The following is a 13,674-nucleotide window of genomic DNA, read 5'->3' as shown; positions in this document are numbered from 1 at the left end:
CATTGTGAAATTATGAATGTCTGAACTGGTTAAGTTTGTGGCCACGACGAGGTGAAATCACAAGGCGGTTGAATGATGCCTTCTGTTTGCACTTGACCGTGCATGCTTCATTGTGCCAGGCTGCTTAACAGCTGAGTTGGGCCTTGTTCTCTTTCCATTCTGTCATTCCTATCCACCTATCCACCTACTTACCTACCCACCTACCTACTTACCTATGCCAAGTTGGTAGCAACATGTGTCATCTTGGGTTAACATACTTTTATATGGAACTGTATTCCCAGTTATGTAAAATAAATCACTGGGGAAGTAATATTTGATATGTATAATTTCACTTGACAGATTTTTTTTTCAGAACCAGATCTTTCTGTATGTTAACATATGCCCACATCAATCATCTGTTATCCTTCATAATTAAATGGAACAGTATTGATTCTGGAAACAATTTATGTTGAGCTGGATTTTTTTCTTTTCAGTGGAGAAGGGAAAGAGAGAGGAAGTAGCTGGAGGCAGGAAACTTGTACTGATCCATGCACCTCTCTACTTGTTCTCTTTGTCATCAAGGGCACCATATAGCTGAAAGGCAGGAGGATAGGGAGAGGGCCACCTCTTCATATCACTTCTGTGCCTTGGAAAGCTCTTCTCCCTGGATACCACCGGATAAAGACCTACACTTCTCTCCTTGTTGTGTGCACCTGTTCACTGGAGCACATGCGCCCTGTCTGAATAGACAAAGGAGGGGGACACATGCTCTCAGACCTTGCTTCCTGGCCATCAGCTTTAAGGAATGGTCTCTGAAAATGCACTACTTTTAAGAGCTGGGTCTGAAGCAGAGCTAAGTGGTCTGCAGGGCAATGACACCCTTGACCTCGGCCTCATTAGCTCCATCCTCTTACCTACCGAGCTCACAACCACCAACATCATAATACTTGAGAGAAAGCTCATTACAGCGTATGCGGTGGCACATCTGTATTTACTTGGTTTGCGAGTAGCTCTCAGAGTAAGCCAGCTTTCTCTATTGCTGAGCTCCTGCAAATGAGAACAACAAACACACCTACTGCTGAGTCAAATCAGGCCAAGGTGAAAAGAGGAAGGATCTGTGAGAAGGAGAGACCATAAGCCTTCAATCACACTCAGGAATAAAATGGGGCTAAATTCCAAATGAGATTAAAAAAATAATAATAATGAGAGAAAGAGAGACTAAGAGACAGAAAGAAAACCCATCACATACCCTTTGTATCTGAAAGGCAGGCTAGGTAATATATTTCTTGCCTTAATGTCAAGCTTCAGTAAACCCACCTCCTCTTCTCTGGAGTGGCTGGTGGCTATTATGCAAGCCGGAAATCCACATGGCAGGAAGAGCAAAAGAATGAAAAACTGAACTGGGGGAGGAGGGCAGCTGCTGAATTTAGCAAGGGTAGAGTGAGGGGAGGAAAGGATGAGAGGAAGGCAGGGAGCGTGCACGAAATGCTCTTCGTTCTCCATCACGGAAGCGAGGGGCCCTGCTGTGAAATGCTTGGCACAAGGAGGTGGTGTCATCGCCTGGAGTCAGGCTCTCTTTTGTGAAGTGTTAATTAGGAAAAACAAGAAACTTCTCATTTTTTGGTTTGCCAACAACAAAACAAAATTGTTAGCCCTGCTCTTGGGGATGAGCAATCATTTTAAGGAAATGCCCCAAGGGACCAGGGTTTGAGGTCCCTAGTAATCTGCACCTAAGGAAAAGTACACATGAAGAAACTGATGCACGTTTGGACGTCTGTGGTCTGACCAATCCTAGCAGGAGGATCATGACCCTCAGAGGCACGATCCATCACTGAGTGCTCAAGCTGTTCAACTGTTTAATGCAACGGTGCTCAAGTAAGGTTTCGTTTTGCTTTGGTTTGGTTTTTTTGAGACAGAGTCTCGCTCTGTCGCCCAGGCTGGAGTGCAGTGGCGCGATCTCAGCTCACTGCAATCTCCACCTCCCGGGTTCACTCCATTATCTTGCCTCAGCCTCCCAAGTAGCTGGGACTACAGGCGCCTGCCACCATGCCCGGCTAATTTTTTTTTTTTTTTTTTTGTATTTTTAGTAGAGACGGGGTTTCACCATGTTAGCCAGGACGGTCTTGATCTCCTGACCTCGTGATCCGCCCGCCTCGGCCTCTCAAAGTGCTGGGATTACAGGCGTGAGCCACCGCGCCTGGCCTCAAGTAAGGTTTTTATACTCTATTTCTGTGTCCCAACACCTATTCTGGAACTAGGTCCAGGGCCTAAATTAAATTCTGGTCTTTTGCTTTCTACCAATGATTAAGAAGAACAACCGGGACACTTGAAATAAACACCGCCACTGAGTGCACTCTAACCAGCCTCCTTTGGTGCCCGATGCAGAAAGCCCTGGCCCAACACTGAGTTCATAGATTTGGGTTTTTTTTTCTTTCCTTCTTCCAACTTTTATTACCCCTTGCTAAAAAACTCTCCAATGACTTCCCATTTCTTTCCTCCATATTCCAAAAATCAAAGTTCTCCATACTCTGGTTCCAAGCTAAGCTCCTTGGACTAGCTCTGCAATGACAAAATGCTGATCATTGTGAAGGCAAGGGTGATGGCTCAGAAGGGTTTATGTATTTTATTCTATTTGGAGTATGTTTGAAATTTTTTGTAATAAAAGAGTGGGAGAAGATAAGCTTTATAATCCAAGTCATCTAATTGCTCTCTATTCCAAAGCCTTACTCCACCTTTATGTCATTTTCTTTGCCTGGAATGTTCTTCACTTCATCCCTGCTTATCAGAATCCTGCTGGATTTCTAAGGCGGGGTCCCCAACCTCCAGGTCACTGACTGGTACCAGTCCATGGCCTGTTAGGAACTGGGCTGCACAGCAGGAGGTGAGCGGTGGGGGCAAGTGAGTGAAGCTTCATCTGTATCTAGAGCTGCTCCCCACTGCTCGTATTACCGCCTGAGTCCCACGTCCTGTCAGATCAGCAGCGGCATTAGATTCTCATAGAAGCACAAACGCTATCATGAACTGTGCATGCGCGGGATCTAGTTGCACACTCCTTACGGGAATCTAATGGCTGATGATCCGTCACTGTCTCCCATCACCCCCAGATGGGAACGTCTAGTTGCAGGAAAACAAGCTCAGGGCTCCCACTGATTCTACATTATGGTGGATTGTATAATTATTTCATTATGTATTATAATGTAATAATAGAAATGAAGTGCAGAATAAATGTAATGCACTTGAATCATCCCAAACCATCCCTCACCTCCACTGTTGGTGGAAAAATTGTCTTCCACAAAACTGGTCCCTGGTGCCAAAAAGGGTGGGGAGCACTGCTCTAAGGCATACTCCAGAGTTGCTTCCTTTATGAGCAGACCCTGCTTCCTGCACCTGGCTGTCATGGACCCTTCCACCACACCTTTACAGTGCCTACTATATGGTTACGCTTCTGTGCTTCTGTGTACATCCATCTCACTGCTTCGCTTTGATCGTGAGCTTCAGGGAACCAAGAGTGTATTTTGTACATAGTAAGCACTCAATAATTGTCTACTGAATGAAAAGTGAACTTACACGAATAAGACCAGCTTATCAAGTTAACAATTAAACTTCTTGGATTTGTCTAAACCTCAGGCAAGAAAAGAGAAACCTCTTCCAGTACCTTCTTCATGGTTCTGATGCAGTATGACCTCCGGCTGTGTGTGTATAGAGTTTCCAGGGTGGAAGAATGGTGAAAAAAGAATCCGAGGTTTCCTCTGCTTCAGAATATGCTGAAGGAGTTCATAGAGCACATCACCTGGAAAGAAAAAGGAAAGGGAAATCAAGAAATGGAAAGATGTTTTTCCAACAACGATCTATGGAGCAGCAGCTAAGTGCCTGGCACGGTGCCAAAGACACAATTGGAGCGCACCTGCCACCTCCTACCCTCACCAAGCTCATGGGACACAGAATGCAGCACTTGAAACTCAAAAGGTCAGAGCGATGTGAAGTTGTAAATCAAACTTTTTTGATTATGAAAATCATATACTTTTTTTTTGAGACAGGGTTGCGCTCCGTTGCCCGTGCCGAAGCGCAGAGGCACGATCTCGGCTCACTACAACCTCCACCTCCCAGGCTCAAGTGATCCTCCCACCTCAGCCCTCCAAGTAGCTGGGACTACAGGTGCGAACCAACACACCCAGCTAATTTTTGTATTTTCAGTAGAGACAGGGTTTCACCATGCTGTTCAGGTTGGTCTCAAACTCCTGAGCTCAAGTGATCCACTCGCCTAGGCCACCCAAAGTGCTGGGATTACAGGTGTAAGCTACCGTGCGCGGCCCCAAAAATGTTTTAAAAAGGCAGAAAATCAGAAAGAAAACAAAACATGACCTAGAATCCCATCATCACTAAGATACAGAAGCCCTGTTAATACTATCTATAGTTCTATAGTTAGAAGCGGGCTTTTAATAGTTGAGTATCTTTTCCCTCCACATTAGGTTTTGAACATTTTCCCACATTACTGAACTGCTTCAGTAGCTGCCTAACAATGGCAGGGAATTTAAACTATTCCAATTTATTGCTCTTATTTTTTGTGAGGATGTTCTTTTTACATCTATCTTAGCTTGCACTTCAGATTACTCGAAGAATTATGAAGTCATTAAGAACATTTGTAATGCTCCAATGACAACTCATAGATTCTTCACAGAAATTTTCCCTACAGAGAAAAATATGCCTTTTTAACCAATCTCAATCCTAGACGGGAAAAGAATAAACATGAAAAAAATTCACAAGTCCGGTTAGAGGTGGTAACTATTCAAGATACTCTATAAGGAACTGGCATGTTCTGGGATGCTTCCCTCCTTTAAAAATGCACACAGGCATTGCTCCAAGGCTCCACAATCTCTAGAAAATCATCTAGAGATGTCAGGCCATTGCCAGAGGATGGCAGGGGCTGGGTTGAGCGGGTGCCTTTCTGTTCTGATATATTTGGTATTTGAAGTGTCCACAGAGTAATTAGCAAAAAAAACAAACAAACCCCAAAACCTGTCATGGTCTTGTCCCACCCCTTGACTTAGATCCAAGCTGAAAATGCAGGTGGGTGCCTCAAAACCCTTTGGGGGTGGGTGATAAATCTTTACAATATCACAGGCCTGTGACTGTCTCCTCACACCCTTCTCCACACACAGATATGCAGTCAGCAGTAATAACAAACAATGGGTCTTTGTCTCTAATTTTAGAGATTTTTTTTAAACAAACATTTTAATTACCAACTTAAATTCAAGGCATATTTTGGGTTGAAGATATTGCTGTATTATTTTTTCTTTCAAGCTCAGCATGGACCTGAGAAATGTTCCATATTAATTTCTTTTTTTCTACAAACTCCCGCTCCTCTATCACTGATACTAAATAAAGCTCCACGGATACCCTATTCTTAGGGATTCCTGAGGGAACCTTGTGTTTTTGCCTTGACTTTGTTCCTACCTCTACCTTTGAAATTTGGTTGCTGTTAGTATAACTTTCTGCCACTACTTAGTATCATGACTAAATAAAGCAAAATACCTCAAAGAGCTGCAGACACCATGTCACTTGGGCGTTTTATTAAAAGGAGATGAGCAGGAAGATGCAGAGGTGTCCTGGACCAGACTTTTGAAACTGCTATGTATAAGGCAGAACCATGGCACACATGACTGCATTTGAGAGCTGAGAACGGCTTCGGAATTCATTGAATCCAAACCTAGTAGTCATGGTGATGTCTCTGATGAGGCGGGGATAAGAAGCCTGAAATACAGTCCTATTTTAATGATTCATATTTTAATCTCATACAAAAATAAGCCCCTAATCAACACTTTGTTTCTTTTGGTTTCGTGTAATGACTTCCTGAACTTTTGCTAATTTACAGGGCCTCACACTTGCTGGGTTTTATCTGGTTTTTTTGGTAGTATGCGGAATAGAAAAATGAAAACATTGAAAAATGTGTTCCTGATGATTACTATTACTAAAAAAAAAAAGGTCCAGTAATTAGTGTATCCATTTTGGAAGGGGAGGCCAGGAAATATAAATTTAGTGTCTGTCAGGGTATTCAGCTTGGTTCACTTAACCAGGCGGGCTGGTGTGGTGGTGGGAGGTGCTGACTGCAGAGGTGGGCACGGCTGCCTCGGTGGGAGTCCCAACTCCTATACACCAGGTGACCTTGAGCAAGTCCCTGAACTTCTCTGCAAAATGCAAATAATAACACCGACCTCCAGGATTTGCTATGAGGGTTAAAGGAGGGAAAGGGCAAGAAGCACCTAGAGTAGGGTTTGGTGCACAAACTGCTCCCTGGACCCCTCTTGGTGGCTGCTTCTGGGCTTGGAGAAGCCCCCGGTGGGGTGGCTCAAACAAGGGCTGGAGAGCAGGCAGGTGACTTTTCCTTCTGTGTTTTCATGAGAGAGAAACTGAGGAAAGACAGCAGCATGGTGAAGAGGCCATGCTCTGGAGTCAGACTGGTGCCTCCTCAGGCATGCCCTTTAATGTCACTTGGCCTCAGTTTCCTCATCTATAAAATGGCAATGTTGATGGCATCTACCTTGTGGGATCGTTGTAACGATTCAATAAGATGGTCTATGTAACAAGCTCATCATGGCGTGAGGCAAACAGGAAAAGCTCAGTAAACACTAGTCATTGATTTTACTACCACCACCACTACCACCACCACCACAAACACTCCCATCATTACTATTCCTGATATTATTATAGTGGCTTGGGACAGGTGTGTAGATCTCTAAGGAGGTCTCACATGGAGAATAGAGGAATATCTGGGTCACGGCCAGCTTTACATTCCCCTTCCAGAAAGGGTAAAGAAGGTTAACTGAGGCCACTCTCCTAGTCTTGGGTTCTCTGGACGTCTCATCCTGACCTGGTGGGCTAAGCCTCTGGGGGGCTGACACGTGGTCTGCCGCACACCTCCCAGGCTTCTGCATGGGCTCGCTTCAGCCTCCCATACTGACGCTGGCCAAGGGAGCAGGGTCAGAGGGGTTCTTCCCGAGTGTGCAGGAGGAAGCAGGGGGAGGGGCGGGTCAAGTGAACTTGGCCAGTTTCCTACCTAGACCAGAAGCCTATTAGGAGACTAATAAGGTATTGGGAGTTATCTTAAATGCTATCCATGAGGCGGCTACGGGTGGGAGCATGGACCCGAGGTCCTGGGTACTGGGTCACGGAACAACTTAGTTCTAAGACCCAGGAGTGTGGCCTTAGCTGAGTCAGTCCATGCACAGACATGTTTCCTCAGCAACTAGGGGCTCGGTCAGGGAATGCGGCTGGCTCAGCAAAAACACATCACCACCATGCGGACGGGGACCACTTGCTGTGCATGCACTGTGAGCATATGATTGGCAGCGATAGTGTGTCCCAGTAATAACTTGGAATATTAGACCTAGACAGGATTCTAGAGGTTTCCTAGATTGACTCAAACTTTGCTCACTAAGAGTCTCCCACCTCCCCTTCTCCCAGAAAGAAGTGGCTTTGGCTGGGTACTTCCAGTGATGGGTAGCCAGTCACGGCGCAAGCAAACCATTTTTGGACAGCTCTAGTTGATAGAAAGTTTCTCTGCTGAGGTGGAATCTGGCTTCCCCTGCAATCCCTGTATTTTGCTTCTTAGTTTTGGCTTGTGAAGTAACACAGAATATGTGTCTTGTCTATAGCAGGTTGCTAAGTAAATGAAGACAGCCCTCCATCTTCTTTCATTTCCAGTGTCCCTTCATTCCTCGACACCCAGCCTGCTCTCTTGATGTATTCTTCCAATTTTCATATATGGAGGAGATCACATCTAAAAGGTGTTACTAACAAAAGAATCTGGCTAGGTGCTGTGCGTCACACCTATAATCCCAGCACTTTGGGAGGCAGAGGCAGGAGGATCACTTGAGCCCAGGAGTTTGAGACCAGCCTGGGTAATATAGTGAGATCCCCATCTCTACAAAAAAAACAAAAATTAGTTGGGCGTGGTGATGCGTGCCTATTGTCCCGGCTACTCGGGAGGCTGAGGTGGGAGGATTGCTTGAGCCCAGGAGGTCGAGGCTGCAGTGAGCTGTGATCACATCACTGCACTCCAGCCTGCATGAGAGTGAGACCTTGTTTCAAACAAACAAACAAACAAACAAACAACCCCAAAACAGTCTCTGGGATAAAGAATATATTTAAAAATGTTATATTTATTTGCCTACTGAAAATAAAGAGCATGCGCCACAGCACTGTATATCTAACTTAGCTAATGGCTGAAATTCAAAGGGCATTTTTCAGAAAATTCTTAACCCATTTGATTTTTAATAAATCTTCTCTCTCTTCCCAGAAAAGAAACACAGTGACTGGTACTAACTAGTATTTCTATTGTACTATTCAATGGAACTGAGCCCTACTGGTCAAAGAACCATGGTTTTCGTTGGTTCCTCCATCTATCTTCACGCATACATACACAGTTCATGTAAACACACGCATGTGCAGAGGCAGATGTACCATGAAGCTAGTGAGCTTCGGGGCCCTTCACTTGCGCAGGTCCCTGGGAAGAGTTCTAGAAAGATTCATATTGCCCAAACCGTAAGCCTCAGGCCCATAAAATCTAGATATACTCCTGGGTGCATGCGCACGTGCGTGCGCACACACACGCACACACAGAAACAAAACACAGTTTTGCATTGGTGATCTTTACATGAAAAGCCAGGCACGTTCTTTGAGAATCCTAAATTCCATTATTGTATTGTAATGTGTTCCAAATGGACAGGAGACAGCGAGTGAACAATACTGCTGTGACTTGGCTGATCAATCTTACTAATGTCTGAGGACCAAGAACATGCAAGATGCTGTTGAGGGGGGTTAAATTTATTTAAGTTACTTAATTTTAGAGGAAAGAATTTGGGCTCTGGAGCAAGGGAGTCCCAAGTTTGAATCTTGTTCCTCTGTTTGTCAGCTGTATGCCCTTAGGGAAGCTATTTTTCTTCTCCAAGCCATAGTTCAGGGCTTAGTTCAATATTTTTGTGTGTAAAATGAGAACTATGCCACAGACTTGGCAGGGCTGTTATAAGGATTAAATGAGATGATATGTGCAGAGCACCAGCCCCACGTCTGCCATCATAAACGCTAAAAGGATGGTGTCTCTTGCAATTGTCATAAGCGTGAACAGACATGTCTCACAAAATCTGGCAAAAAATGTTCTTTGTTTCAGTACTTTTGTATTTAAAGCACATGCGTAAGTTTTACAAAGTCACATTCATATGGATGGAATTTTTTTCCCCAGTTGACATCATTTCATACAGACATTTCCAGTTTACAGTTAGCTCTTACAGTCCCCATTTGCAGTCGTATTGCCAACTTCTTCTATTGGGTTTCTTCCCTTTAGCTTTTAAGCAGTTTCAAGTTTTTTTCCTGTCCACATGTACATGCCCCTTGTCCCCATCCTCCCTGTTAGGTACTGCTCCTGTTTCTCTCCTCCCTTTACAGCCAAACTTCCCAGGGGAGCTGTCCAACACCATTCTTACCACTTCCTCACATTCCATTCCGGTTCCCACTCCCACCCTTCTCCAATCTGCTTTTGCTCAGGTCACCTCCCTGTTGTCAAATCCAAAGGGCAATGGTTGGTACTCAGGGAGCTGCCTGACTTCTCGACAACATTCTCACTAGCAATCTCTACTTCCCTTCTCTTAGAATACTCCATGTCTTCAGAGATTTCCACTTATCCTGGTTTTCCGCCTACTTCTCTGCTCTTCCTCCTTCTCCAGCCCTTCAATAGTAAGGTTCCCCAGGTCTCTCACCAGCCCTTCTTCTTGGGCAACCTCATCTACTCCCATGGCTTCAATCGGCTCGTCTATGCTAAATCTACTCCAGCCTGGCACTTCTTCTGAACTCCAGAACCACATTCCGTGATCTCCTAAGTAATTCCTCCTGGAGGTCATATAGGCACCACACATTTGATGTGCCTAACACAAACATCTCTACAGATGAGATGGTGTTTCTTAGGTCAGCAAATGCTTAGATGATCAGACCAGAAACCTGGGAGTAATCGTTAAGTCCTCTCTTCTTCTCATCTCACATGAAAGTGGTCACCAAGACCTGCAGACTCTGCCTTTTGTCTGTTTCTGGAACCACCTCGTCTCTCAGCGGGCCTCACCTTAGTTAATGTCACAACTATTGCTCGTAGACTGCAGCCCAACAGATGCCCCGCCTCCACTTTTCACCCCCGCACCTTGCCATGCCGATCCTCTGCCTGTAGTCCCAGCTACTCGGGAGGCTGAGGCAGGAGAATGGCGTGAACCCGGAAGGTGGACCTTGCAGTGAGCCGAGATCGCGCCACTGCACTCCAGCCTGGGCGACAGAGCGAGACTCTATCTCAAAACAAAACAAAACAAACAAAAACAAACAAACAACAAAAAACAAATGGCTTCTACTTGTCTTCAAACAAACATGTAAAATCCTGAACATGACCTGCAGAGCCCTGCAAAATCTACTGAAAAAATAATCAGTGAGTGAGTGAATGAATGGCTGTGAGGCTACCGTGTATCCCATGATATTTACTCTCCCCAAGTTTGTTTAGCTAGTCCCACACTGGGGGTGGTTGGGGAATTTCCAGTTTTTAACTACTATAAATAGAATTGTTAAGGGCATCTTTTTTTTTGCCCACTCTTGGATGGTTTCCTTCGGCTATTTGCTTAGGAATAGAATTATCAGTGAAAGTGTATGATTAGTTTAAAAGTTCTTATTATACACTACTTGTTCTCAGAAGGCTGGAATCAATGTTTCGCATCATCTGCAATGCTACCTAGAGCCTCTCCCAGGGGGTTTTGCAACTTTTAACTTCTCAAGTTTAGCAGGTTTAAAGTAGAACCCTAACATTGTTAAAATCTGCATTTTTCAGGTGATGATTTGCTATGTACATATCCTTACACGTAGATTATCTAAGTAACACATTCTTTAATTTGCAAACAGCTCTCTCTTCTCTTTGATTTTTATTCAGAGGCTTCAGTTTCCCTCTGGCCATTTTTTTTTTTTAAAGTAAGAGTATGCCTGGTGTGGGAGAGGTACTTTTTAGATATGTCAGAATGTTCTCTCTGTTGGGCCCTTTCTGCCTTTGATGGGTTCAGGATGAAGCCCTAAGCTTCGGTCCCTTAAGTTACATAATAAATTCAACAGTGAAAACACCAGTGCATAACATGCCCATTCCTGTAATGGGACTGCTTGGTTTTCTAACTCTGCTTGGTCCTAGTTTCTTTTTTCTTTTTTTTTTTTTTTTTGAGACGGAGTCTCACTCTGTTGCCCAGGCTGGAGAGCAATGGCGTGATCTCGGCTCACTGCAACCTCCGCCTCCTGGGTTCAAGCGATTCTCCTGCCTCAGCCTCCTGAGTAGCTGGGAATACAGGTGCGTGCCACCACGCCTGGCTGATTTTTTGCATTTTTGGTAGAGATGAGGTTTCACCATATTAGCCAGGATGGTCTTGATCTCCTGACCCCGTGATCTGCCCGCCTTGGCCTCCTGAAGTGCTGGGATTACAGGTGTGAGCCACTGCACCCAGCCTGGTCCTAGTTTCTAAGCATTCCATTCAGTGCATTTTTGCAGGCCGATTGAATTAACCTTTTAATTTAATCTGGAGTGCCTTCTGTGACCACAAAAATAAATTAGTCTTTTACTTAGCAACAAATATTTGAAATTTGGTTTAATATTTATGTCTTATACACAGAGACCCTGAGAAAAAAGGAACAGGTTGTGGGAAAATTTAAGTATCATATTTAAGACAAGAATAAATCTGTTAGAAAACAGATACAGTAAGACAATTACAGCTGGATATGGACTATAAGGTGAGATAAACAAAATAAGCTCTCGAGAAAACAGAACTTTATGAAATAAGTATGTGTTTAAAGGAAGCACTGTGCAGTTGGTTTTCCCTACGTTACCATCACATCAACTTGTATGACCAATGTTTAGCGTCATCTGCAAGGCTACCTAGGTCTCTCCAACTTGTAACTTCTTAAGTTTAGTAAGTTTAAAGTAGAACCCTAACATTGCTAAAACTTGCATTTTTCAAGTATATGACAACAGGGTGGGTGCCCACCTCCATTTCACAAATGGGACAGGCAAAGAGCTAAGAAATAAAATGATGGCCGGGTGCAGTAGCTCACGCCTGTAATCCTAGCACTTTGGGAGGCCAAAGTGGGTAGATCATGAGGTCAAGAGATTGAGATCATCCTGGCCAACATGGTGAAACCTCATCTCTACTAAAATACAAAAATTAGCTGGGTGTTGTGGCGCACGCCTGTAGTCCCAGCTACTCAGGAGGCTGAGGCAGGAGAATTGCTTGAACCCTGGAGGCGGAGGTTAAAGTGAGCTGAGATCATGGCACTGCACTCCAGCCTGGCGACAGAGCGAGACTCTGTCTAAAAAAAAAAAAAAGAAAAGAAATAAAATGACTTTCACGTAAGTGACCTATCGAAGCATTTCTCTGATGTGTGATACACTTTTTTTTTTTTTTGGCTTGCTCAAAGACACAGTAAAGAAAGAGCCAACTCTGGTGTCTTCAGACAAGGGTCATGCCTGCTACAACTCCCACATTTCATGGCTGCAATTTCCCTTCTGTGACCTATATCCTTGGATGCTCTGACTTAATTCTAAAATAGCCAGTTGACACAGCCCTTCAATCTGGCAAACCTACCATTGCTTAATAGAAATTAATAGGCCAATTTTGATTCAAGAAATACTATGTAAAGACCAGTATTTTCAGTTTAACTTTGAAAGAAAATTTTACTATATTTGAAAAATATAAGCAAAGCATATTTCCAAAGACAAAGGTTCTGGTGGGTTGGAAAGGGAAGAAACAATTTGCAAAATCACACTCTAGTATATGAAAAGACTGCAGATTTTAGTCTACTAAAATCCTCAATATATTTAGCAAATCCCCAATACAGTTTTGCTGAATTGAAGGAACTCTGAACATATGTTTCTTTCCCTTTTTTAGCATTGATAGCAAGTGAGTGTAACATGAATTAAATTGATAATAACTTGTGGGTTTCCTTGTTCGGAGAAAATAATGGGTACCTAAATCCATTCCACCTGAATGTCATGCAATGGATAACCCTAAGTAAGGGTTAATATAAATGCCAACCTGTCTGTTCCCTCCTGTCAATGTGTTTTCTCAGAGTTTCAAAGTAGTCAGGTAATCAAATACCTCTCTGAATTTAAATCACTTCAGAACCAGTTAATGTGATAACTATCTAGTAGCCCAAGGTCTTTGTAAAATTATTCTGTCCAGGTGACGTTTTATAAAATTGGGATCCCTTCCATTTATTCTTTAACTTTACAAATGTTATAAATTTGTCATCTGTTATATCCTCCAACTGGGAGACTATTCCAAAGAAAATATTCCATTTGTCTCCAACCTTGAAATCTTCTGGTTAGAGACCATATAATTATTTAAAGCACACTGCAAATGTTCCCTGCTTTATCCTAGGGGTTGAAAATGGAGGATTCTTGTCCTGGAAGTAGATGCGATAAATCTGTTAAGCTGGTCAAAGAATATGGCATTCAGGGAGTCTACTGTATTTGACTTAAGGTATAATCGTATTCCAGGTAATTATAACTCATTGAGCCCAGTGCTCTCCTCTCTACACTGGAGAGGAGTTGTGTTAAAGAATGTTGTTTCCATATATAGAGAGCATAGATAGCCACATTGTTTGCTAGAAACTTAACACTGTTTCAGTGTTGAAGTT

At 43.6% G+C, this 13,674-nt stretch overlaps 1 protein-coding gene across 5 annotated transcripts in view; it reads right to left on the bottom strand.

Annotated features, from left to right (window-relative positions):
• ETV6 (ETS variant transcription factor 6) overlaps nt 1–13,674 on the bottom strand; it is a 396,338-nt gene that overhangs the window by 34,095 nt on the left and 348,569 nt on the right. For all 5 annotated transcript variants that reach the window (XM_063593357.1, XM_034935384.4, XM_034935383.4 and 2 more), the window contains one exon: nt 3,635–3,769. In XM_063593357.1, coding sequence (XP_063449427.1) covers nt 3,635–3,769 — 135 coding nt within the window. The remainder of the gene's footprint in view (nt 1–3,634; nt 3,770–13,674) is intronic.

This window comes from Pan paniscus, chromosome 10 (genome assembly GCF_029289425.2).
Source record: "Pan paniscus chromosome 10, NHGRI_mPanPan1-v2.0_pri, whole genome shotgun sequence".
NCBI lineage: Eukaryota > Metazoa > Chordata > Mammalia > Primates > Hominidae > Pan > Pan paniscus.
Note: the sequence above shows the minus strand (reverse complement) of the source record. Positions and strands in the feature narration are given on the sequence as shown.